Source organism: Meles meles, chromosome 7 (genome assembly GCF_922984935.1).
Source record: "Meles meles chromosome 7, mMelMel3.1 paternal haplotype, whole genome shotgun sequence".
Classification (NCBI taxonomy): domain Eukaryota; kingdom Metazoa; phylum Chordata; class Mammalia; order Carnivora; family Mustelidae; genus Meles; species Meles meles.
This window is the reverse complement of record NC_060072.1, coordinates 7,129,902-7,156,601: the sequence shown is the minus strand read 5'-3', so window position 1 is coordinate 7,156,601 and position 26,700 is coordinate 7,129,902. Positions and strand designations below refer to the sequence as shown.

Genomic DNA, 26,700 nt, shown 5'->3' with positions numbered 1-26,700 from the left:
GCTCACAGGCTCGGCTCGCAGGTAAATGCATGAGGCCCCTTCCTGTGCGGGTGTGTGCTAACACAGAGTATGTCTTTTGTGCTGAGCTGCCTGGGGTGCTGGGTGTCAGGTCCCCGCCCACACTGATTCCCAAGGCTGGCCCTGCCCTCTGCGGCGCTGGGCCACCAGCACCCCCCAAACCGCCCCCCCCACCCTGCCGAGTGTGCCTGAGTGTGCAGTGCACGCTCGCTGTGGGCGTGGAGCCATCTCACTGCTCTCACCTGGCAGGCCCTGGATATGGCTCCCAGCCTGGGGGAGAACTTCCCTTTGCAAAGTTAGATAACAGGCCGGGCTCTCCGTCAGAGGATTGGCGCGGGGGCTCCACGTGCTGCGGCTGGCGCAGGGCCAGGCCCGCCCTGCCAGGCAGCGGGAAGGGAAGGCCTGGCTGCAGCCGGAGCTGGCGGGTGGCCGAGCCGGGGGTGGACGGGTGGGCCGGGGCCTCTACTGCCCATTGGCTGCCTCGGGCTCCCGCCCCGCCCGCCTCCAGAGCCTGCGGCTCCCGGGCCAGCTCCTGCCTCTCTAGCTGCTTCTGAACTCCCCCGAGCAAGCACCTCCTGCCGGGCCATGTCGAGCTGCGACCGGATTGGAGTGGCCCCTGCCATGGACATGCCTGAGGTCCTCAAGTCCCTGCTGGAGCACTCTCTGCCTTGGCCAGAGAAGAGGACAGGTAGGAACGGGGGTGGCCTGCGTTGGCCGTCTGCCCAGGTACCCTGGAGCGGGGGCGGGGGGGGACAGTCACAGGCACCGTGGCAGGACGGGCATCTCCAAGCTGGGGAGGGTCCCCGGCTGGTGTCTGCCCCTTGCTCCTCCCTGGGCAGGAGCAGGGCTGGGTGCAGAGAGGGACACAGTGGGGAGTGTCCCTGCCACTCGGGGGCCGCCTCCTGGGCCTGCTAGCTTTGGGAAGCTGCGGCCAGCGTGTGGCCACTGACAGGTGCCGTGCTCACGTGGGGCGAGGGCAGGACCAGAGCGCCCTGCTGGGACAATGCGCTGAAGGCTGACTGTTGATTAAGTTCCCTCCCTCTGCGTGTTGGGGTGGCGGCGGACTGGCAGAGTCTGTGGATCTGGGCCGTCTCCCGTGTCTGGAGAAGAGCCCTTCCTCCTTCCTCCGTTTGCCTGCTTCAGCTCCCGCTCGCTGGAGGGCTGAACCCCGGGATGGGATGGAAGCTGTTATGTAACAGGACCACAGGCTCGCAGCCCCGGTTCCTAGGAGACACAGGCAAACACGGGGCCGGGGAGCCCGCGGCGGAGGCCGTGGACAGAGGGCCAGAGCCCGCACCAGGTGTCTCCTGAGCTCTGCCCTGAGAAACAAGCCCCTGGCCAGACTTGGGGGCCGGCGGGCTCAGGGAGCTCCCTCCTGATACATAAATCTCCAAATCTGTTCTGTTCTAAGATGTCAGGGGCTCCTACCCGGGTCCTCAGGGCTCAAAATTCACATGCACCTTTAAAGGCGTCCGCCCGGCTGTCCTCGGCTGCGGGAGTCTGACTTGGGAGCCCCACGTGTCCCCGCAGGGGAGCTTTCTCGGGCTCTCGCTCATCCTGCTGTGTCTGTCTCATCACCAGAGCCTGGCTGTCCCCGCAGGACTTCCTTCCAAAGGACTCTTAGCCATTCCCAAACTCTGGAGCTAGAGGACAGACACCACAGGCCCTGCCCTCTTTCTTATCCCTTGGGGAGGGAGGAGGTGCTGCCCGAGCGGGGGAAGGTGGCCCCCCGAGCTCAGGGCACGGTCCCTGCGGGCTCTCTCCCAGAGCTCCGGGCCCAGGCCCCTCAGACCACACCCTGTGGTTTGAAGGCTGGGACAGTCGGGCCACCCCCCAGAGGCAGGGAGCCTAGAAGCAGTTCCTATGCCTCTGTGGCCTCAGGACCCCAGCTGCTCACCAGGAGAAGCCCATCTTCTCAGGGGACCCTCAGCTTAGCCTGGCAGAGAAGCCGCAGCTGACTTCTTAGCATCTCTGAAGAGCCGTGTGGGTGGGTGAAGTTAGAAGTCCTTCCGAAGGCAAAAGGTTTCCTTTTTGCTCCAGGCACTCAAGGAAGGTAGGGTGTCTTGGGATGGCCCGGCGCATGCACAGAGACCAGCTGGTGGCCAGTAGCTCTGTAGGTAGGGACAGCTCTCAGATGGACAGAAAAGGGTTCTGGGGCGATTCGGGGTGCTGCTCCTTGGACCAAGATAACAAAGCTTTTGAAATGTGGCAGCAGCTTCTGGCCTCGGGTTCCCAGCTGGTCCTTGGGACCAGCCGGAAAGTCTCTGCTGCTTACTGTGGGTGGGCAAAGTCGGGGTCCAGCAACTGAGGGGACTCGCCCAGGTTCTCAGGCAGAGCCTCTCCAAGAGCTGGCAAGTTCTGACTGATGATCAGTTTGTCTGGTATGGCTGGGTTGGTCCAAGGGTCATGAACCAGAGCCCCATGCCGCCTCTTATCACGTCCCCATGTGGCATCTTACTGAGGGTCAGAAGCACGGGGTCCCATGGGAATGACAGATGCCAATGGGTAGATAAGATGAGGGGATAAAGGTTGAAGAGCTAAAGGGGTTAGTGTACCCCACATGCCTGCTGCCAACCCACCAGCACCGCTTTTCAAAGCTCCCAGACTTTCCACAGCTTCTTTTTTTTTTTTTAATGATTTTATTTTTAAGTAATCTCTACACCCAAGGTGGGGCTCCAACTCACAACCCTGAAGTCAAGAATTGCATGTTCCACCGACCGAGCCAGCCAGGTATCCCTCTCCATATCTTTTATAAAAATAAATGTATCTACCTGAAAACCAATATCCCTTGGCTAAAAAAGAAAAATACATATACTACACAGAACTAGAATTTCCAGCAGTCATGTAGCAAGTACTTTATAAGGTCTCTCCCCCTGGGTCCCCCGGCCCTGGCATCTGACCTCAATGGGAAGAAGACAAGAGAAACAGCTAGCTGCCCCCAGAAAGCAGGCCTGTCCTCAGGATTGCGCACCTTTTGCTTTGGTGTGAAAGGGGTGGTTTCTGCACAGGAGACTGAGGCCTGTTTACAAACTCTCCACTTTCTCCAGCCCAGTGACTGCCTCAGCACACGTTTGGGTCACCTGAAGAAGGTATCTTGGGTCCCGTGTGAAGGAATTTTAGAAGCAAGCCATGCAGAGTGTGCGAAATCCCAGGTGCGCCCTCACGAGCCCCTGCTCTCCCTGACGCCTCTCCCTCCAGGTTCTAGTTCAGAGACATTCCCTGAGATCCAGCCTCGGGGGCCCCTCTCCCTCTTGCAGCTGCTGGGCCTCCCCCAAGCGGCCTGTGCAGACCTCCACTTCTTTCTGGTCCCCCTAGTCAAGCCGACTTTCTCTAGCAGAGCTGACCAGACGGGAGCCTCCCTTGGCTTCAGGTCACGCTGGCCACCTGGTGGTCCTTCACTCTGATCACCAGTTTGACTGACTTTCCTGAGGGAACACAAATCATGTCCGGTGAAAGAGGGTGTCTGGACCCCGAGTTCTGACTCAGTTTCCCCTCTGTCTCTGGTTCCTGATTCCTAAGGATGATTCGTGTTTCCACTGCTGCCCCTTCTCCAGGGGATCCTCTTCCGAGAGGTGATTCTGTTCTGTTGCACATTTTCTCACCTTCTTCTCCAGCTTCTGGAAAGACCCTGCTTCTCTCGACCACACTGTTAGATCTTTACACCCTATCCTTCCGTCAACATGTGGGGCCTCCACTGCTCTGAGGCTGGCCCCCAACTTTTCTGCCAGCTTTGGTCGCTCAGGCCTCTTTTGCAGGGAGCTGTGCGGCAGGAACCCACACCCGGAAGTTGAACAAGGCCCTCACTTGGAGGGGGGCAGGCAGGGTACCCGCCGCAGAGAGCTTCTGGCTGGAATCCCTTGTGAGCCACCCAGCAGGGCATCCTTGACAGGTCCCCACCCCCAACCCGTAGAAGGTACAAAGCATGCCTGTTTCACGGGTGTATTGCCAGGATTCGATGACTTACCCGACGAGGAAACCCTTTGCAAACTGTTTTCCCCACGAGAGACGAAGCCACTGGGCCTGGTATTCTGCGCCTTCCACCAACATCATATTTGTAATCTGACCCTCCATTCTCCTCTTTCCACCCTCCTTCCCACCCATATTCTCCTTGAAAGAACTGGGTGTTGCAATCTGTGGGCACACACACACACACACACACACACACACACACACACGGCTGTCTCCTTGGAAACGCGTGCTGAGGCTCCTGGGGCGTGGTGCCATTGTCTGCACACACACCCCCCCACCCCGGTGCCCGCCGAGCTGACCAGAGCAGGAGCTGAATAACGCTAGGGCAGAATCAGGGGTGCGCGAGAAGGGCCTGGGCGTCCTCCCCTTGGAGGACTCAGTTAAGCCGGCCAAAAACCAGACTCATTGCAGCCTGGGCTGTCCTGAGCTTGGCCTTGGGAAAGGTCCATGTGGTTGCCTCCATCCCCAGCCTGGCGGAACTGGAGAGAAACTGAGAAAGTGTGAAGTTTGCTTTCAGGGAAAAGGAGGGCACGGGGAGGGGTGGGGGCATCTTCAGGGATACCAGGCATGTTAGCTCCTTTAATCCAACTACTCCTAAATGGGGAGGAAACGCACCCAGAGGGATCAGCTGCCCTCCAGGCCAGGGTGTGGACCAGCCTCTTTTCTAGGCTCCCACGTTAGGACTCGAAGCCTTCTTTCCTATTTGTTTCCCCACCATCACCGATACCTTGAAACGCGATCAGTTCGTTCCTGGGGATTGTGGGGAAACTGACAGCTGTGTCCGAAACTGACAGGCTGCCCCTTGCCAAGGGTTTTGGATCTCTATGAGCCTGACCCAAGGCTAGGCTGCCACGGGAATGAATCCCGATTCTAAGAGCCACCGGCTCCTTGAGTGTGAGCGTTTTCATTACCATTTGTGAAGTGGCTTTGCAAAGGCCTTATGATTAACCATTCCATAATGAGGAGATGGAATGCTCGGGAAAGGGAGGGCCATACACTTATCAAAGCTTCCACCCCAGCTCTGCCCGCTGTCAGGCTCCTTCTCTCCCACCGGATTCCCCAAGATCTCTTCAGTCATCCAATCGCTTACTGAGTGTTCGCTACACTTGTGGCTAGAGGGTGAATGAAGCAAACACTGCCCCCTCGCGCCATGTTTGCCTTCCGGTGGAGAGAGACAGGCAGTCAGTGGTGAGGAGGGTCAGGGCCAGCCTCTCTGAGGGGGTGACATTGGGACAGAGGCCCGGAGAGTGAGGCAGAGTGAGTAACACCGAGAACTTTCAGGCTGAGGAAACAGCACCTGCAAAGGCCCTTTCCTGGGTCGGGAAAGACACGTGTTTGAGCAATAAAAGGCCACCATCGCTGTCAAAGGTGAGCAAGGTGGAGAGAAGGAAGAGGTGAGGTTGGAGAGGCCCACAGAGGGGAGAACCTGCAGGGCCTCGAAGATCCGAAAGAAGAGTGAAGCTGTCTGTCCTGTCCCTGCCTGCAAGTCCCCACCCCGCCCCCACCCCCACTCTTCTTGGGGAAGCAGCAGGTGGGGAGGAATGTTCCCAGAACAACCCAAAATGCAATTAGACAAGAGTTAACTTCAACCGAGCACTTGCTAGGTGCCAAGTGCGGTTCTCGGCAGCGTGCCTGAATTGTTTGCCTTCGAAATTCAGGCACAGAGAAGCTAAGTAACTTGCCCAAGGTCACACAGTTAGGGAAGTAGTCAAAGTAGGAATTAAACCCAGATGGGCTGACTCCAGAGCCCATCCACGCAGTGTTCCCCGGAGAAACCATGGTTGTCAGGAGCTGTTGAGACGTGGCAGAGGTTGGAGGTGATGGCGTCTCTGGAAATGGCACTCTTGGGGCATCTCTCCATCTGTAATTCGAACCCTGGGAGTGGACAAGAGGTGAGCCAAACAGGAAACTCGTACTGAAGAGATGGGCAGGAGTTAGTGAAGAGCTCCACCCACCACTTCTCCCCTAGAACACACTGAGACCAAGGTACAAACCACAGCCCAGAACTCCGCGGCCACAGGTATGCGAGCTATGGGCCAGGCTTGTGCTGGGGACTTGCCATCACGGGTGGCTCACATTTGTTATTCCAGGTTCCGCTGTGAATCAACACAGTGACTGCGATTTCATGTTAATAACGTTCCAAATGTATAGGGCTTGGCTGTGAAGGATTTTGTCAACCTTCCTACCAGCCCTGCCAACAAAGCGAGCCAACAAATATTTACTGAGTTACTACCCTGAACCAAGTTTTGTGCTCTCCTGCGTTGGGCGAGGCCCACAGATAACTGGGCTTTGTGGAGAGCTGGATGGAAGCCTTCTCACTGTCCTGCTCTTACCTACACACACCATATGCTCCGTAAAGTCAGAAGATTGGAAGAGGTGCGGTCCTACTGGATGCCGACTCTGTGGCCAAATGGATCTTTGTGGGACCATCTGGCCAAAGGCTCCTGGGCTGGAGTTGTAGCTCCTCTGAAATTCAAATTTAAATAATAATACTCTGAATGGCATCATGGCTTAATGAAAAGGCACGTGTTCTGCATATGCTCAATTAAGTTTTTTTTTAGTAAGTTTTTTTTTTTTTTTTTAAAGTAGGCTCCATGCCCAGCGTGGAGCTCAACGGGGGACTTGAACTCACGACCCTGAGATCAAGACCTGAGCTGAGATCAAGTCTGACTGATGCTTAACCGAGCCACCCAGGCAACCCTCAATGACATTTTTAATTGGGGTTGGTTAGCAGGTTTCTGAAACACTAAAGAGAACTTAAAGCCAGTCTAGCTCTGGAAAAGGGACATTTCACATCCATGCTCTGCTGTAGCTTTGACTCTAGAACTCGGCTTCCCAGAATAATTCTACTCCTGACCTGACACGACCTGAACGAAGGGGAAGTGCGGAGGCCCACCCACTCGGTGACATTCACCGTTCAGGCGGGCACTTGAGGTTGCTTCTCACACATTATCCTCATAACCGCTCTGTGAGGTAAGCACATCCACCTCGGTTTCTGAGAGCCAAATAGGAGGCTCAGGAGAAGTCACTTGCCCAAGGCCATGTGGCTAGTCACCAGCTGAAGGGTGACCCAACCCAGGCCTGCCCCCAAGTCCACAAATTCAACCGCTGCAAAAGTCACTGCAATGGGGCGCCTGGGTGGCTCAGTAGGTAAAGCGTCTGCCTTCGGCTCAGGTCACGATCCCAGGGTCCTGGGATTGAGCTCCGCATCCAGCTCCCCAACCGGCAGGAAGCCTGTTTCTCCCTCTACTACTCCCCCTGCTTCTCTCTCTCTCTCTCTCAAATAAATAAATAAATCTCAAAAAAAAAAAAAAATCACTGCATTGAAAACCCACCACTAAAGAACACCGAGGTAACACTTCACACCTTTACAGTCTTAACCATGTAATGACATATTCTTGGGTTTTTTTAAAGAGTTTATTTATTTGACAGTGAGAGACACAGCCAGAGAGGGAACACAAGCAGGGGGAGTGAGAGAGGGAGCAGCAGGATCCCCGCTGAGCAGAGAGCCCGATGCAGAGCTCGATCCCAGGACCCCGGGATCATGATCTGAGCCGAAGGCAGCCGCTCAAAAATTGAGCCCCCCAGGCGCCCCGACATGTTCTTTTTATGGAGTTTTTTTCTTCGTGGGGCTCACACACACTATGGAAATCACCTAATTCTCACAACATCTGTTCCTCCTCTCTGAGAAGGGGTGAGGTGAGGCTGTTGGTACCACTTTACTGATTGATAGGAAACAGGGTAGACAGACACTCTTACAGTTCTCCTGTCAGCTGGAGAAGGAAGCCCGAGGTGTAAGGGCTCTCACCCCAACTCCAGGGTGGTGCTGCTGAACGCTGCCAGCCCACAACGTAACTAAGCTCCTAGCTTGCAAGCAAGCACGGGAAAGGGCATGTCTGTAATGTTCCTGCAGTGTTTGTGACACACCATTTACCCTGTGGTTATCCAGGAGAAAAGAAAGAAAAAAAAAACAACAAAAAACCTTTCTGGGGAGTGTCAGGACATGAAAAGAGAATGGAATCAAAACTAAGTTTTATTTTTTTTAAGATTTTATTTATTTATTTGAGAGAGAGAGCACAAGCTGGTGGAGGGGCAGAGAGAAAGGGAGAAGGAGACGCCCTGCTGAGCAGGGAGCCCCATGCAGGGCTCGGTCCCAAGACCCCCGGATCATGACCTGACCTGAAGTCAGACACTTCACTGACTGAGCCACCCAGGAGCCCCTCAAAACTGAGTTTTAAAGTCCCCACCTGCTTGTCTTGCTTCTCACAAATGTCACTCGCCTGTTACGTTAGTTGCTCCAGGATGGGTGGTAAATGGAGTTGGCATTATGCCTTTTGGATAACTGTAGCTTACAAAGAAATCTGAATCTTTATTCCTTCCTACTATACCCACCCCTGTTATAAAGAAATGTTATAAAGAAATGTTATAACTTTCCACTGTTAAATGATCACAAACCCTCCTCTAATACCTTGAAAATTGTTTCCCCCTTCAATAATGTCATATTAGCCAAGAAAATAGACATTTAACTCTACTGCGACAAGTCTCACCATGGCCAAACCAGCCTTTTTTTTTTTTTTTTTTTGAGAGAGAGCGGGGAGGAGAAGGGGGAGGGTCAGAGGGAGTAGCAGGCTCCCTGCCAAGCAAGGAGCCCGATGATGCGGGACTGGATCCCGGGACTCCAGCATCATGACCTGAGGTGAAGACAGTCTCTCAACCAACTGAGCCACCCAGGTGCCCCTAAACCAACCATTTTTTAAAGGGGTTCATGTCAATTTCCTCGGGGTACCCTTTGAATTTTTTTTTTTAACACTCTGAAATTTGTTTCTGAAAACCTCTAGGTCAGTGTCTCCTAAAGATACCTTTAAAAAAAAAGATTTTATTTTTTTTTAAAAGATTTTACTTATTTGACAGAAAGAAAGACAGCAAGAGAGGGAATACAAGCAGGGGGAGTAGGAGAGGGAGAAGCAAGCCTCCTGCTTGGGTAGGGAGCTCAACTTGGAGCTTGATCCCAGGACTCTGGGATCATGACCTGAGCTAAAGGCAGATGCTTAATGACTGAACCACCCAGGTGCCCCTTAAGATTTTATTTTTAAGTAATCTCTACATCCAATGTGGTACTCGAACTCACAACCCTGAGATCAAGAGTCCCATGCTCCACCAGCTGAACCAGCCAGGTACCCCCTAAAGATATCTTTGTTTAGCCATGTACATAATTCCCACAAACAAGTCAACAGATTTTCCGTGCAACAGTTTAGTATTTCAACTAAACAGAATCAGCGTACACCACAAGCCGCGGATTTGTACCCATGAGTTTTAGTAAAATTATGAAAATTACCATCTGTTGCAGGTTTACAATTGTGCAGTGCATTGGCTTATGGAAACCCCAAAGGTAGACCCTGTCCTACCTCCATTTGATATACCGGGAAAGGTGGCCTGGAGATGTGAAGCAATTGGCTGGAGGTACGAGCCAGAAGGCCACCAAAGTGTAACGCATGTGGCCGTAAGAACTTGAATTTGGAGTCAGATGGCAATGCCCTGTCCCAGCCATCTCCCAGAATCCCTTCAAACTTCCTGTTTTCCAGGCCTGCTCAGGGGCCCAACTTCTTCTTCTTCCTTTTTTTTTTTTAATAAGATTTTATTTATTTGTCAGAGAGAGAAAGAGAACACAAGCACAAGCAGAGGGAGGGAGAAGTAGGCTCCCTGCTGAGCAAGGAGCCCAACGCGGGACTTGATCCTAGGACTCCAGGATCATGACCTGAGCGGAGGGCAGCCACTTAACCACACTGAGCCACCCAGGTGTCCAGAGAGGGGTAGGGGGTGGGGGGCAACTTCTTTTTCCTCAACTCCCAGCAAAATTCTGATTGCATCAGCTGGATAGCTTTCAGGCAGGCTGTTGTGGGTCACGCACCTACACCATGCTCCAAGGCCAGCGCTCTGCCGTTCCCCAGCCTGACTACTGGATGGCCCAGGCTGCTTGGTGAGAAACCAGATAAACAGGCCAAAGCCCCTCCCCGCCCCCACCAGGGGAGTTTAGACACGGAGAGTGGAGTACTGTTCGGGGCAACGCAGAGGGTGATTTGTACTCTAATAAGGTACAAAGTTCTGGGCGCTCTTTGGGATTAGCTTCCTCTACCGCCTCCGCCATTTGTGTACCCGCTCACATTTTACACTTTTACAGGTTTCCGGAGGCGTTCCTACGAATATTTGTGTTTTAAGAGGACGTTCACCCACAAAGTGTGTAATCGGTACGCTCTGTAAAGGAATTTTGTTACTTCATTTTTCCCTAGGAAAAGGAAGGGAAAATCCTAGAGAGGAACAGAACTGCAGAGCTGTTCAGGATTTTACAGATTAGCCCAACCCCTTCATTTTATGGATGAGGAAGCAGGCGCAAGTGAAGCCACTGGACTTTCCCAAGGTCGTAAGCTAGTAAGTGGGAGGAAGGAAGCTTGTACCCGGGCCCTGGCGCAGGGCCGGCCCTTTCTCTCCACCCGCGGGGCTCAAGAATGCTCCCGCCACGCTAGTGTTTATCTGGCTGCCACGGCTGCAGCAGAAACCGGGATCCGTGGGGAACCTGACACCCCCTCCTGCACCCCCCACCCCAGCAGCGGCCAAGTGAGCTCGGGCCAACCCAACGGGCAGCGTCTGACGCCTTGCCCTCAGCCAACCTCTGAGTCGCGGAGGAGGAGGGGCGCACGCTGGGTTTTGCGTCCCTGTCCCACGACCCTGGGCCGAGGCCCCGGAACAAAAACGGCCGCCCTCCTCCTCCCCGCCGCAGCTCCGCACGTGCTACGCCTCGTGCGCCGCCCCGGGCCCCGCCCCCGCCCTCCATTGGCTGCACCGCGCCTTCCTCCTCTTCTCCCTCCCCCCCCAGACTCGGCTGCGGCTCCACGTGATCCGCGGGGGGCAGGCCGCGCGGCTCGAGCGGGCGATTTGATAGGTTCCCCCGGCCGACCTGGCCACGCCCAGCCCCGCTTCCTTTCAGGGGCGCGTCCCGGAGGTGGCGAGATTGCAATGAGAGTGAAGGGGGAACGGCTGCGGTGGTCAGGGAGGAGGGCGGGGGCTATGAAGAGGGAGGCGAAGGTGAAACCGCGGGTTGAGGGAAAGGGGCTGCTGTCGAAGAAGGCCCATGACGCTGACTCCAGCAGGCGCCAATCAGGTGACACAGGGGCGGACGGGGCGGGGTCTCCGGCGTTGCTCCTCACCTGGCCCCGCACGTGCCGCGCTAACCCCTGCGGCCTAACCAATCACGGCCCGGAAGGCTGCGCCTGCCCTCTTTACAGGGCGGACCAATCCGAAGCCGCGATCCGGGGACGTTGGCCTGGCCTCATGAATAATTAATATACCAGAGCCTGTCCGCAGGCGGGGTAGGGATGGAGGGAGGTGGGGGTGCCGCTGGGCGCCTGCGCAGTAGCTGCCCCTGTCGGCAGCTGCTGCGGGTCGCACGGCTCTGGCCCATCGCGGGGGGCGGGCGGGGGAGGCGAGGCGCGCGAGCAGAGCGCGGGGCACGATGTCGGACGCGGGCGGCGGAAAGAAGCCGCCTGTGGAGCCGCAGGCGGGGCCGGGCCCGGGACCGGGGCGCGCAGCTGGGGAGAGGGGCCTGCCGGGTTCCTTCCCCCTGGTCCTGAAGAAGCTGATGGAGAACCCCCCGCGGGAGGCGCGCCTCGGTGAGGGGGTCCGTGCGCGCCTGGGGGCGGGGTTTATGCAGGGGCGGGGCCTTGCGAGGGCGGGGCCGGGAGGTCGGAGGTCAGGGTGTAGTTGTCCTGCGGAGGGGCCTGGAGGGCGAGGCGAGGGAGGTGGGAACAGAAGGTCGGGCCGAGTGGAGAGAGGCTAGGTCAGGTGGGGGTTGGCGGGGAAGGGGCAGGAGGGAGGCGGTGGGGCGGGGGTCGCACTGAGGAGGTTCATTCGGGCAGCCTCCCGGCGCGCGCGACGTGTGTAGGGGTTACTGAGGAGGCCGGTGGGAGTCGAGGCTCCCCCTTAAAGGATGCTCCAGGGCGCCTTCCCTGGGGATGCGGGCATCAGAATCACTTGGGATGCTAGTTTAAAATGCTGGTTCCTGGGCCCCACCCTTCGCCCCCGAATCTGCGGCTGCTGGCACGGGTATCTGCCTTTGAAGGAGCACCCCACCTCTGGGATTCCAAAGTGCACTAAAGTTTGAGGAGCGCAGATACATGGTGGCGGATTGTCTTTGTGTGTGGACTGCCCTGCACCTGGGAGGAGGACCTCTCTCCATCCCTGCGTGTGCGGATCCCCAGCTACTGGGTGCACACGGGAGATTTGCTCTGCTGCTGAGGTGGGGGAGGGGTGTCAGGAGAAGGGAGGTGAGGCGCCTTCCCAGGGAGAGGTTGGGGCGAGGCAGGTAGAGGGAGGAGGGTCAGAATGAGGCCGCTGTGACACCTTCACCCGCCTGTTTGGGGCTGACTCTAGACTTTGGGGCCACTGTAGCGGAGCTGGGCTGCTGCTTGTTTCCTAGGCCACAGAGGTCCCTGGAGCCTGTGCGGAAAGCAGGTTTGGCCCTGGTTTTTTGGACTGAGGGCGGGAGGTTCGGAGCACAGGAGGAGTGGCGCCGATTGTGAGGGTTTAGGTGCGTGGAGCTATGCTTTCGGTCTGAGATCTTTGAATCTCTAAGTACCATCAGTGTAGTTCAGGGTTTGGGAAGGAGTAAGCCTTCTGTGAATTGCCTGTCTTGAGGAATTACTTTTCTTTTTGAAAAATGCTGTTTCTCTTCGTTTCCGGGATGTGTTCTGAGGTTGCCATCTCTGGGGCTGCCACTGTTGAGTTATAAATAGCTTCTGCACATCAGGTAAGGCCAGGCTCTCCCCTCTTGCTTTGGAACCTCATGTCCACAGACCCTTTTCTTTGTTTTGAAGGCAGTTCTTTGTTTCAGATGTGGGGATGAGACAAGCCACTGAGACAGGTGTACACATCTCTCAGGTTCTTATTCAAGATTACCAAGTAGCAACCATTGAAAACAGTAATTCTACCTTACATTTGCATAATGCTTACAAAGCGCTTTGACATAATCTTGTTTAGTCTTTCCTGTCGATCCTGTAAGATATTATCCCCACTTCCCAGATGAGGAAAGCTGAGGCCCAGAAGGTGAGTATGCTTCCTCAAGGTCACCTAGCTAGGCCTTACAGCTCTCCGCCTGGTCTGGTGCTTTTTACTGTATCACTGGCGTCCACTGATATCCATCCCTGTGACCTCTGTGATGGGCCTAATCCTTTACCATCTCCTATAATTAAAACTCCGATTATAATTTATTTAAAAATTAGGAAAACACTGATTTAAAATATTCTTGGGTTGTGTGACTGGCTCACACAATAGAACACGCAACTCTTGATCTTGGGATCTTGAGCTCAAGCCCGACGTCGGGCATAGAGCTTACTTAAAAATAAATTTAGGGGTGCCTGGGTGGGGCAGTCGGTTAAGCATGTGACTTTTGGTTTCAGCTGAGGTCATGATCTCAGGGTCCTGCAGTTGAGCCTGGTGTCGGGCTCCGCACTCAGGGTGCTGTCTGCTTGAGATTCTCTCTCCCTCCACCTCTGCCACTCCTGCTGGGGCTCTCTTTCTCTCTCTAAAATAAATAAATCTTGGGGTGCCTGGGTGCCTTAGTTGTTAAGCATCTGTCTTTGGCTCTGGTCACGATCCCAAGGTCCTGGGATCAAGCCCTGCATTGGGCTCCATGCTCTGTGGAAAACCTGCTTCTCCCTCTCCCACTCCCCCTGCTTGTGTTCTCTCTCTTGCTGTCTCTCTCTCTGTCAAATAAATAAAATCTGTAAAATAAATAAATCTTTAAAAATAAATAAATTTTTAAAGGAAATTTAAATAAGAGAATAAACATTTTAAAAATATATTTGTTTAATTGCTTACGCCAGATAAAACCTGGAACTTATTGTTACTTGTCCTTCAGTATGGCTGTTTTTCTGTTCTTCCCTTTTCCTGCCTCCTCTGATCCCCATGATCCCACCGACATGGGTCACAGTCGTTTCTGAACAGAATGTAGGGTCAGTATCTTAGAGGAGAACAAGGAGGATATCTGGCCCACCCAGCCCACCAAAGCTTGGCTTTCTTACTTCCCATGTGGTTTTAAACCAAAACTTGGTACAGAAGGCAGTTGTAACAATTCAGGTTAGAAGCCGTGACCAAATTCTGTTTGTCAAAACCTTTACCTTTTTAACACACTGGGTGTGTCCTTTTTTATTGGACCAACAGGCTGATTTTTGGCTGACTGTGATCTAGGAGTCCATGCATGACTGGTTTATTTCCAACATAATCATATTTGATTTCTCTTTTTCACTTCAGAATCCAGAGTTCAAAGTTGTCTCCCTCAATTTGAAAGCCCATTATGAACTTGTCATGATTTTATCTCTTGATTCCCTGATTAGCCTCCCTGTCACTTTGATTTCCTTCTAACCATGTCACATTTCTTTCATCTTTTTTTCTTAATCTGCCCTTTCTTACATACCTCTGTACATAGCTTTTCGGCTGGGACAATTAGGTATGTACCGGTCCCCACTAATTGATTAGTTTTGCTATGAATGGGAACAAGCTTTTTTAAATTTTTTATTTATTTATTCTTAATTTTTTAATAAACTTTTCTTCTTCAACTCCACCCTGTCCTTCTTCCCAGAAAACCTGCCTTCAGTCTTCTCTGCTTATTCAGGGATAGCGGTCTCTTGAAATGGTTGCTCTGAAAAAGGTCCTGAAAAGACAGCTCCAAGCCCTCTTTATCCAGTAAACCTGAAGGGAGTCAGTTTGCAAACCCAGCATTTTTCATTCAGTATGCACGTTTTCCCTCAGCTTGCTCCTGCAATGGTCCTTGAGATGTAGAAATTAATCAGATACAGTCCCTGCCCTCAACAAGCTCACAGGAATAGCGAATGCCTGCTGTGTGCCAGGAACCACACAAGACACTTTCAAATGTTGTCTCTCGGGGCACGCCTGGCTGGCTGAGTCGTTGGAACGTGCGAATCTTGATCTCAGGGTCATTAAGTTCGAATCCCACATTGGGTGTAGAGATGACTTAAAGATAAAAATCTTAAGGGGCGTCTGGGTGGCTCAGTGGGTTAAAGCCTCTGCCTTCAGCTCAGGTCATAATCCCAGGATTCTGGGATCGAGCCCTGCATCGGGCTCTCTGTTCGGCATGGAGCCTGCCTCCACCCCCCCCGGCTGCCTCTCTGTCTACTCGTGATCTCTGTCTGTCAGATAAATAAATAAAATCTTTAAAAATAAATAAATAAGGGGCGCATGGGTGGCTCAGTGGATTAAGCCGCTGCCTTCGGCTCAGGTCATGATCTCAGGGTCCTGGGATCGAGCCCCACATCGGGCTCTCTGCTCCGCAGGGAGCCTGCTTCCTCCTCTCTCTCTGCCTGCCTCTCTGCCTACTTGTGATCTCTCTCTCTGTCAAATAAATAAAATCTTTAAAATAAATAAATAAATAAATAAAAATCTTTTTAAGAAATGTTATCTCTAGTCTTCACCGAAGAGGCTACTTTATCCTTATCTATGGTGGAGGACGCCGAGGCTGGGAGAGGTTAAGTAACGTGGCTAAAATCGCACACCATAGCAAGTGGGTGGCAAAGCTGGGGTTCAAGCCCGAGGCTGGTTTACTGTGGAGAAGCTTGGCTGGAGGGAACAGGACAGAACACCAAAGTTCTTGGTCTGAAGAATCCTAAAATATCCTTTCCTAAAATATTACTAAGATAACAGAAACTCCATTTCCTCCCTGAAGCCTCTCTCCTGTAGCTGCCCATGCCAAAGCCTATTTTGAACTAATCCTGGGACCACATTAGACCCCAGAACTTGTGGAGAACATTCTGGGAAGGCCAGACCTGGGTGAGGCCATGCAGCCATCTCTGAAGGAGACCTGTGGGCCTCGGTCAAACAGCAGGTTATCACTGGAGAGCAGAGCGAGCTCTCAAAATTGATGGTCTGGATTGGGGCTCAGATGGAGAGGAGTCAGCCCCGAGAGGCCCACAGCTCACCTCCTGAGATTGCATGACCCCCTTGTGTGATGTCTCATCACAGATTTTGTGTCTGCAGATAAAGAAAAGGGGAAGGAAAAGCTGGAGGAAGACGAGGCTGCGGCAGCCAGCACCATGGCCGTCTCAGCCTCCCTCATGCCGCCCATTTGGGACAAGACCATCCCTTACGACGGCGAGTCTTTCCACCTGGAGTACATGGACCTGGATGAGTTCCTGCTGGAGAACGGCATCCCCGCCAGCCCCACCCATCTGGCCCAGAACCTGCTGCTGCCTGTGGCCGAGCTGGAAGGGAAGGAGTCGGCCAGCTCTTCCACGGCATCCCCGCCATCCTCCTCCACGGCCGTCTTCCAGCCCTCGGAAACCGCGTCCAGCACAGGTGGGTGCCTGGCCACCCGGCCCGTGCGGAGAAGCCCGGTTCCCGCCAGGGCCGCTGAGTGCGCACACCCAGTGAGGCCTTTCTCTCAGAGGAGGTCCTGGTGGGCCTGCAGCGTGGAGAAAGCCTCGGCACCCCACCCTGGAGCACAGTCCCTGAGGCTGGCGGTGAAAAGAGCAGCCACAGCACAGTTGGGGCCTTGCTGTGGGCCGGTGTGCTGCAGGGGACTGGGCCAGTGGAGTGAGCCCTTGAAGTCTGAGGCTTTACAGGATGGAGATCCCGTGCTGCTTTTCCTCGGCTCTGCTCTTTCCCTCCACATGCGCTCTGCCAAAGCTTGCTGGCAAGCTCAGGCAGTAGTAATAGTAATAATAATAATAATAATAATAATAATAGTAGTAGTAGTACTATTTATTTAGTTAACATTAAATAAATGTTAGTAGCTAACATTTATTTAGCACTTACTCCGTGGCAGGCATTAACACACAATCCTCACAAGAACTTTACGAGGTTGATACTCCAATACCTGTTTTGCAGGTGAGGAAACTACAAGTAACTTGCCCCAGGGTCACACAGCTGGTAGGTAGTGAAAGCAGCCAGGATGCCTGACCCCGGAGCCAGGTACTGCTTAGGCACTGTCCTGCTACCAGGACAAACATTATCTCCGGGACTCTCTATTCTCGCGTCTCTCTTCTGTTGTACTTCTTGTAAAGTGGTGGGCGGTGGGTTGGTTTTCATGCCCTAGACATGAACCCTTCAGAGGAGGCATGGCCGCTGTCTCTGGGGGCCCTACAAAGTTCTTTGCAGGCTCAGTTACAGGCACACACAGGCTGATGGCTCCCAAGAAGGATCCCAGGAGCTGGTGTTGGCACCCAAGGGACCCACCCCCAAGGAATTCTCATGCTCTAGTTTTATTTATTATTTAACTTTTTATTATGGAAGCACTTTCAAATACAAAAGTAAGAGACTACTGTATGAGCCCTCATGTAACCATCACTCGACCTTTCCTAATTCTTTTTTTTTTTTTTTAAAGATTTTATTTATTTATTTGACAGACAGAGATCACAAGTAGACAGAGAGGCAGGCAGAGAGAGAGAGGGAAGCAGGCTCCCCGCCAAGCGGAGAGCCCGACGCGGGACTCGATCCCAGGACCCTGAGATCATGACCTGAGCCGAAGGCAGCGGCTTAACCCACTGAGCCACCCAGGCGCCCCAACCTTTCCTAATTCTTAACTCATAATCAATCTTGTATTCCGTAACGTCTCCCAGTCTCTCACCTCATTATTTAAAATCAAATCCTAGGGGCTCCTGGTGGGCTCAGTCAGTTAAGCATCTGCCTTTGGCTCAGGTCATGATCTCTGTGTCCTGGGATAGAGCCCTGAATTGGGCTCCCTGCTCAGTGGGAAGCTGGCTTCTCCCTCTCCCCCTCCCTGCCCCCTGCTCATGTGCATTTTTTTCTCTCTTTCTTAAATAAATAAATAAAAGCTTTGGGGCACCTGGGTAGCACAGATGGTCAAGTGTCTGCCTTTGGCTTGGGTCATGATCCCAGGGTTCTGGGATCGAGCCCCACATTGGGCTCCCTGCTCTGCAGAGAGCCTGCTTCTCCCTCTCCCTCTGCTACATCCCCTGCCTGTGCTTTCTCTGTCTCTGTCAAATAAATAAGTAAAATCTTAAAAAAAAAAAAAAAAGTAGGGGCGCCTGGGTGGCTCAGTGGGTTAAACCTCTGCCTTCAGCTCGGGTCATGATCTCAGGGTCCTGGGATCGAGCCCCACATCGGGCTCTCTGCTCAGCGGGAGCCTGCTTTCCCTTCCTCTCTCTCTACCTGCCTCTCTGCCTATTTGTGCTCTCTCTCTCTCTGTTAAATAAATATTTTTTTAAAAAGTAAAAATGTTTAAGACATAAATAAAATCCTAGATACTATGTAATTTCATCTGTACATATTTCAATATGTATGTAAAATGTAAGGGTTCTTTTAAAAAGCATAATGAAACTACCAGTTTTATATAAGAAATTGACAATATATCCATAAGCTTTCAAATTTCCAAAAAGTTGTCTCAGAAATGTTACTGTTTAGAGGGGCGCCTGGGTGGCTCAGTCAGTTAAGTGTCTGACTCTTGATTCCAGCACAGGGCATGATCTCAGAGATCAAGCCCCACATTGGGCTCTGTGCTTACTGGGGAATCTGCTTGAGTTTCTCTCTCTGCCCACCCCATGTGTGCACACCCACTCTCTCTCTCTCTCAAATAAATATATCTGTAAAAAAAAAAAAAAATTTTACAGTTTGTTTGAATCAGGATCCAAACGAGACGCACAGATCTCATTTAGTTATGTTTCTTCAATCTTTTGTAATCTTTGGGATCCCCTCTTCTTTTTTTCTTTGCAATTCATTTGTTGAAGACATTGAGTCATTGGTTCTGTAGAGTTTTGTACACACTGGATTTTTCTGTCTGCATCCCCGTAGTCCATTTCACATGTTCCTCTGCGCCCTCCCCCTTTTTTTTCCCCTGTAAACTGATTAGATCTAAAGACTTCAGCTGATTCCAGCTGAATTCTTGTTTGAGGGCCGCTCATTTCTGTGCTCATCAGCTTGTCCCGGAAGGCCGGGTCCGTGTGTGGGTAGGGGGCAGAGCTGGAAATGAGTCCTCATTTTATGCCTTAGGCGATTTGCCTAAGGTAGCGTTTGCCTCTGACACGTTGTTGTTGTTTTAAGATTTATGTATTTATTTTAGAGAGAGAGTTGGGAGGGGGCCGGACACAGGGAGAAGGAAAGAGAGAATCTCAAGCAGACTCTGAGCTGAGCATGGAGCCCGACGTGGGGTTTGGTTCCACGACCCTGAGATCATGACCTGAGCCAAAACCAAGAGTCAGAAGTTCAACCAACTGAGTCACCCAGGTGACCTGATTTTGTTTCTAAGTAAGCCTTCTTAATGAAACTTTTGGCATACAAAAGTTCCCATTTCACAGCCCAGGGAATCTTCACAGAGTGAACCCACCCATCTAACTACCGCACAAATCAGGATATAGAACACAGTTGGTACCCCAGAAATGCCCTGTGACCCCCGAATCAGTCATGACTACCCAGAGATAATCACTCCTTATCTCCATCACCAAAGGTGCACAGAATTGTATATTAATTGTATATGTGTATATTTTATATATTACGTTTGTTTTGCCTATTATAATTATGTTCATAGTCTGATATTTATAGGTGCCTATAGCTAGCATTATAACACACATTTAAATTATATATTTATAAAAAATACTTATGGAGTACTCTGTGGCAGAAGAAAACAACAATACAGGTAAAGTAAGTTTTATATTGAAGAACTGTACACATGGTAGAAACGAAAGGAGAGTTCCCGCTCCATCTAGCTGCTTTTCCTCAAATTCGTGAGGAAATTTATTTCGTACCTACAGCAGTTTGTTCATTTCACTCACTTGAATGACTCCCTCGTCTGACCATACCACGTGTCTCCATTCTGTGGCTTCTGGGCGTTTGAGGCATTTCCAGTTTTATGTTATGCACAGCCCTGCCGTGGTCATTTACACGTGTGTCCTTTGGTAAATAACATCTGTGTGCTTCCGTGGGGCTGGGTCATCAGACACATAGACGTTCAGTCTTTGTAGGTTCCGCCGCACAACGTACAGAGTGGCTGTGGCCGTGGCTGCCCATCCCAGCAGGGTGTGGGAGTCCCGCTTGCCTGGCTCTGGCCCCCTGGCTGTTCGGCTTGTGGCTGTAGGATTTGGCAGCTGCGGCCTTCCCACCCTTACCACGTGGGTCCCTGGTCATTCTCTCTCCTTATGTCCAGCCCTTTTTGTAATTAACCCTCTCTAAGAGGAGCCACTGAGTTTATGCACACAAGCCAGTGAAAGACCATCAGGTCACCTATCTGCTCAGAACCCTCCAGTGGCTTCTCCCATCTCAGGCTAAAAGTCAGAGTCACTGGCACTGTTGACATTTGGACCAGATAATTTTTTTTTTGCTGGGGTGGGGGGAGGGGCAGGGCTGTGCATTAGAGGATGTTTAGCAGCATTCCTGGCTTCTACCCACGAGATGCCAGCGGACTCGCCACCGCCCCCCCCCCCTCGCCCCCGCCACCGTGTGGTCACACGTCTCTGGCAGGACAAAATCATCCCCTATTGAAAACCACTGCTTTCTGGGTATTAAAAGGTCTGCATTTTGTGTTCTGGACCTGTCCTGTTACTCTTTCCTCCCTTCCTTCCTCTTCAGCTACAGTGGCTGCCTCTGGGTTTCTTGAATACCGCCGCCTGCCTGTGCCCATCCCCGTGCATCTGATGTTCACTACTGCTGAAATGTTCCCCGAACAGCCACATGGCGTCCCGCACCCTTACAGATATTTTTAATTTATCTTGTGTAATGTCAGCCTTCCCCCGCTAGAATAACATTCCACGAAGGCAAGGATTTTTACTGGTTTTGTGCAGATTTGTCTTTGCGAGGACAGTTCCTGGCACATGGTAGGTAGTTAACAAATATCTGTTGAGCAGGTGTTTTGTGTACTTCTGCCGGTAGCATTGGATGAGCCAAAGGTATGTTTTGTTGTTTTTTTATGACTTACCTCCAGTAACGCACAACCTTTGAATTCTGAAAGTGCCTTTCATCCAATGTCCACAACAAAGTGGCAGCCAGAAAGGGGGGGAAAGAACAAGGATTCAGAGTCAGCCAGACCCAGACTCAAACTGTCGTTCGGTCACTTACCGTCTGTGTGACGCTGGGACAACCAGGTTGTGTCTCTGAGCCTCAGTTTTGTTATCTATAACAGAGGGTTAACACCTGTCTGCCTTTCAGAGTTGTTCTAAGGCTGAATGAGCACTTTGACTGATGTGTCTCGAGGATTCGAAAATGGAAGCTATTTCATTGTTCAGCCTGTGTCCCTAGCCCATAATAGTTCACAGAGAAATTCAGCTGTTTCTCATTATTTGAGAACTTGAAACCGCAGGAAGTTAAGGGGGTATAATGACTTAATGTTTTGCTTAACATTTCTGGGGGGAAGAAAACAATCGGAAAATCCTGTCTTTTTTGAGGGCCTCCGTTTCCTTTTGAGCATTTTGTTCCTACGGGAAAGAATTCTTTCCATATTTGTGTTCTTGGGTTGAATCACTTATGCCAGCTTGGGGGCTGATGCTGTGGTGGTTTTTCTGCCCTGCATGTGGCAGCGGCTGGGGCAACCTTGAGATTCAAGCAGGTATCTGGGTGTGGGGCGTGAGCCTTTGCTGTCCAATGGACTCTTTCGGGACCACCTGCCTCTGTGTCTTTCAGAATCCTCCCTGGAAAAGGAGAGGGAGACACCCAGTCCCATTGACCCCAACTGTGTGGAGGTGGATGTGAACTTCAACCCTGACCCTGCTGACCTGGTCCTCTCCAGTGTCCCCGGCGGGGAGCTCTTCAACCCTCGGAAGCACAAGTTTGCAGAGGAGGATCTGAAGCCCCAGCCCATGATCAAAAAGGCCAAGAAGGTCTTTGTCCCCGATGAGCAGAAGGTAAGCTGATACCTGAGCTGAGCGGCTGTGCTGCCTCCCAATTTGATTTTACGCAGAGGAGCCTCTCTCCTTGTGCCGTTTGGAAAGGCAGGAGTTCAGAGCACAGAGCCATAGCCTGCAGCAGTTGGTAGAAAGAAAGGGAGTCAGGTAACATTTGGCCCCGGTGCGACTCCCTGTAGCTTCTGTCTTTTCTTACTGGCCGCCACCATGGTGATGTTCCCACTTCCCTGGCTTTGGCCCAGCCTTTGGGCAGGAGCTCGCTAGGCCGCAGGAGCTGGGGTTGAACAAGCCCTTGCTTTGAAGGACAAAAGATGGTTGTATGTTGCCATCCCCAGGGAGGAGCAAGCAGCTTTTAAGCTGATGCTTTTGTAGGAACTCGGAGAGTGGGAGGGAGAGGAGGATTTTATAGTCTTCCCATCCTTTCTTACGGAAAACTCCAAGGAACCTATTTCCTCCAAGCTTTGGCATCAGGCAGACCCGGGTTCAAACTCCACTTTGCCACCTAGACCTCACCAGGCCTCAGATGCCTCATCTGTGGGGCGGAAATAACCATACCCGCCTCTCAGGAGGTTTCTGAGGCTTCAGTGACCGTGAAGACGGTGGACATTTGTGTGGTCCTTACCGTACGCCGGCGCTGTCATGGGCCCCTTGGACACGGGAACTCGTCTACTCCCCAGACAGCTCTGTGTCATGGTCACTGTTACTGTCCGCATCATAAAGATGAGGGACAGGCGACAGCGAGAGGCCAAGGGGCTCACACAGTTCCCCCGCGAGGAAGTGGCAGAGCCAAGACTGCAGCTCCGGGAACTAGACGCAGGGCACAGGCCCTTAGTTGTGACCAGAATGCTGAGGTGAGGCGAGGGTGTGGACGGTGCTTTATCCTGAAGCAGCCCAGAGCCGGTGAGCAGCGAGGCCCCTCTCCTCCCCTGCGTATCCCCTCTGGCGACCTTGCTGCTTGTCCCACCTTCCCGGGGAAAGGGGGAGCCCCTCGGTGTCCTTGGCACTTGCAGGCTCCTTCCCTGGGGTCCGAGCTTTTGGCTGGCGGCACCAGGTGAGTTTCAAGAGGAATCTGGGGTGCAGGGTGCTGGCAGGAGGGGAAAGGTTGGGTTTCCTCATGGGGCAGGAGGAGACACCCACGGGGGGACACTTGCCCACAGGACGAGAAGTACTGGACGAGACGCAAGAAGAACAACGTGGCGGCCAAACGGTCCCGGGATGCCCGGCGCCTGAAGGAGAACCAGATCACCATCCGGGCCGCCTTCCTGGAGAAGGAGAACACGGCGCTGCGGACGGAGGTGGCTGAGCTGCGCAAGGAGGTGGGCAAGTGCAAGACCATCGTGTCCAAGTATGAGACCAAGTACGGGCCCTTGTAACCCGTGCCCCCGCCGGGCAGCGCTGCCTGCACCTCAGACCTCTGCCTGGGGGCTCCCTGAAACCCCACACACGCGTGGAGACTTATGACTCGTCATGGTCGAATGGTGGCACACCTGCTCCAGGAGCGTTCACGTTCAAGTTCATTATCACATGGCCAGCGCACGTGGCGACTTCTCTGGGGGGCCAGCCTCCTCCCCCGTGGGGGTGCGAGAGAATCTCCGTAGACGGGTGAATCAGCCTTAGTTTCTGTTCTCGGATGTCCCAGTTGAATCGGAAGTGGACCTCTGGGGTACAGATCTCCTTTCACAGGGGGCTCAGGCTTCCCTGACTCTCCCTCGGTCTCCGGCCTGGGCCATTGAGCCTGTCTCCACGGAATGAGTCGTGATCCTTGTCGCCCGACGTCTTCTCAGGTAGCGGGGCGCATTTCAGGTGGGGCGTGTCTGCACCCACCTCCCCCTCCCCAGAAAGTCTTTGAGAGGCACATCCGTTCCCATCTCCTTCAGAGGTAGAAAGAGCAGCTCCTCCATAGTGGTCCCCCGGGGCCCAGGCCACAGGAGCAGGGTCTCTGCACGGCCTGGGGTGGGGTGTGGGTCTGGGGCCTGCCGCAGAAGCGCACCCAGCCATTCTGAGCTCCCACACCCCTTTTTTCCTGTGGCTCCGAGGCCTCCAAGCCAGGGAGGAGGCTCTGGCGAGGGGCCCTCCCCGAGTATGATCTGCTTCGGAGGAGGGACTCCCAGGGTGGCTGGTCTCCCAAGTCTCGACCACAGTGCAGAGGGAGGCCTTTTCATCTCCTCTTACCCAGGCCACTCGTGGAGGCCACCTGAAACTTTTTTTGTCCCACCACAGTGGGCCTTGGAACCTGCTGTTTCTGTTCACCTAGTGACCATGCTCAGATCTTGGATTTAAAAGGAACCCCCCACCCCTTGCCTAGGAAGCTTAACTTCCTGGAGCCAGGATGCCCCTTCGCATGGTGTTTAAAAAACCGGCCTCCACGGCCCCGTACACTGTGGCTGGAGAGCTGGGGCATGTTTCCCAAGAAGTTCCCCCTTTTTCTTGCTCTGCTCTCCAGTGTGGGCCAGGCCAGAGTCGTCCACTTTCCCTAAAAACAGAAGGAGGGCTTCCCAGTTCTTGTTTTGGGATCTCTCCCCGATGCGAGCTGCCCAGAGTGTCCGCCCACAGGACCCGGTGAGGGGTCACAGGAGTCACAGCTCAGCTCTGGGGCCATTTGGTCGGGCTAGGGGCCCCTGAGTCTGTGTCCCAGGAGACACCGGCCACCCACCAGAGCCTGGCCGCCGCGTGCAGGGGGGAGGTCCTCGCAGCTGCGGCCCCACTACCTCAGCTGCTCCTTTCTCGCGTGTCGGCGGACTCAGTCCTTCGGCTGTACCTGGAAGATCACTGAGGAAAGCCGTGGAACCCTCTGCTCACTGTGGTCAGCTGGGGCACCTGGAGATGGGTGTATTTATTTGCTCAGGGCAGGTAGCCTGTGGTAAAGAGGGGTCAGAGGCGACGGGCGCACTTTGTCATGCTCACCACTGGCTTTATTTAAAGTGGTGACTCTGAGTCCTGGGCCCTGACCCCAAAGACTTTTCCTAACAGATGTTAAGACCGGGGGAAACCATGCACTGGTCATGGGCCACACCCCAGGGGAATGCCACGGCCCTCCGGGGACCTGCACACCTGCCCTTCCGGGTACTTGACAAGGGTCCCTGAGGCCAAGGGAGGCCACCCCCTCCCTCCCAATTTTGACTTTGTGGTTCTATAAAAACCGTGTTCACTCTCACTCTATTGTAACCACAACAGGGCCGTTGCATCCGGCATGTCCGTGTCCTGCCCCGGGCAGCTTGCCCGCCCGGGCACTCTCTGTCTGGTCTGGCTACCCACCAGTAGGGCAGTTCTCATTTTGTGATCGGTAGAAGAGCCTCCAGCTTAAATGCTCTTCATTTTCTTTGACCAGAAAGTATACAGTTTGTGTTGTGTTGTGTTGTGTTTTAAGGATGGACATTTAATCTCTGGTTGGTGTCCATGTCCCCCCCCTCCACCAGCGGGTGGATGATGGACTGATGTCTCTCCTCTCTGTCTCACCTTCTGCCTGCTCAGCACCCCCCTTTTCCTCCCTGCCAGGCAGTGGGTGTCTGGATCCTTCCCAAAGTGCTCACTTGGAAAGAGTGGGGCTGCTGGCCTCGTTCAGAAGAGCTCCTTGAAGTCAGGAGCCTGACAGGGACAGGAAGGGGGCGGGGTCCACAGAAGGGTGACATTTGGGGGAAGAGGAGCGCTCAGGTAAAGCGTGTCTCCTTCCTAGGCCTAAGAAACGGGTGCTTGGAGCAGGAGAGGGCTGCTGCCTGCTCAGTATCTGTCCGGAGTTGGGAGTCTCCTTGACTCCCTCCTTGGGGCTGACAGCCAAAGAGTGTGGCTCCTGTGCTCGGATCTGTGACGTCTCTAAGGAGCACTGGAGGCCAGCGGAGCCGGTGTGAACGGCTTCGGCTTCCCTTCGGTTCACGATCGCGTGGGAAGCGCTCGCCTCCCTGAGCTCCCTGTCTTCAGCTTCGTGGCAGCCTCGTTGCAACCTCAGAACAGACAAATCATGAATGAGCTAGAATGTTGAAAGAATAGACATAATAAATGTATATCTAGATATAGAAATATATATATATTTAGAGAGAGCTTTCATGATGGCTAGCACCTTGTGGAGGACCTGGGTAACTCTTACCCTTGGCCAAAGGAACGGGTTTGCCTGTCCGGGTCCTGAGGTTGGGGAGGGCACTGGGCAGTGACCCTTGACTCTGGGTAAGCACCGCCCTGCTAAGGGGGAGGCTGCTGGGGCCCTGGGCAGGCAGCTCATACAGTCCTCCAGCCTGAGGCGGGGTGGCAGGCCTGGGAACCAGCAGAGGAGGGCCCCGTTGTGCTGGGCAGCTCTCGATCCACGGCCCTGGGAGCTCTGCTCCCTGTAACACAAGGGGCCAGGAACCCCTGGTTTTCGTGGGAAAGCCCCACCCCAGAGCTCCTTTAACATCTGTTAATTAAGTGCAATAAATTTTTCTAGAAAATGGCAAAGATGACTTCCAGGTGGACATTGCTCTCTTACGGTGTTGGGCATGCCAGAACACCACTGGGTTTTATTTTTCTAAGTGCACGTGGTAGAGTGTGTGGGGCTGTGCGTCCTCCCCTGGGAGCTGGCATTCCAGCGGGCCCCTCTCCCCTGTACCCTTGCTGGGGGAAGGAGGCAAGGAGAAACCCCCTCTTCCCAGCCAGAGAGGGCAGAAGCAGACTGTAGCCCATTGGCCTTATGTGCGTGTGTGCGTGCGAATGTGTCGCTGCTGGTGGGCTGGAGTGACGTGGCAGGGAGGGAAGCCGGGAATGTGTCCTTTTCAAAACAAAATTAAATATTTTGAGATGAGAACTGTGGGACTGTCTTCTCTGTCCTCCTCCCCTCTTCCCATGTTTCCTCTGCCTGTGTCCCAGGCACCCCTGCATCACCAGCTGGCTCAGC

The 26,700-nt window shown here is 53.4% G+C and overlaps 1 protein-coding gene across 3 annotated transcripts; it reads left to right on the top strand.

Annotated features, from left to right (window-relative positions):
• The first annotated feature begins 445 nt into the window (after positions 1-445).
• On the top strand, positions 446-26,607 carry TEF (TEF transcription factor, PAR bZIP family member). Of its 3 annotated transcripts, none has more exons than XM_046011091.1 (4): positions 446-706; positions 16,030-16,347; positions 21,619-21,839; positions 22,997-26,607. In XM_046011091.1, exons 1-4 carry the CDS (start codon positions 604-606, stop codon positions 23,210-23,212), a joined length of 858 nt encoding a protein of 285 aa, XP_045867047.1. In that variant the 5' UTR covers positions 446-603; the 3' UTR covers positions 23,213-26,607. The 3 variants fall into 3 exon arrangements, with proteins under 3 accessions (XP_045867047.1, XP_045867046.1, XP_045867045.1); XM_046011090.1 differs by lacking the exon at positions 446-706 and adding an exon at positions 10,991-11,143; XM_046011089.1 differs by lacking the exon at positions 446-706 and adding an exon at positions 11,361-11,651.
• Positions 26,608-26,700: the final 93 nt, after the last annotated feature.

Bases quoted from the DNA above. Each gene is read 5' to 3' on its own strand.
- TEF (XM_046011089.1), top strand. From the start codon at position 11,495: ATGTCGGACGCGGGCGGCGGAAAGAAGCCGCCTGTGGAGCCGCAGGCG. The intron at 11,652-16,029 runs GTGAGGGGGTCC...TTGTGTCTGCAG, and splicing joins CCCGCGGGAGGCGCGCCTCG to ATAAAGAAAAGGGGAAGGAA. The intron at 16,348-21,618 runs GTGGGTGCCTGG...TGTGTCTTTCAG, and splicing joins GGAAACCGCGTCCAGCACAG to AATCCTCCCTGGAAAAGGAG.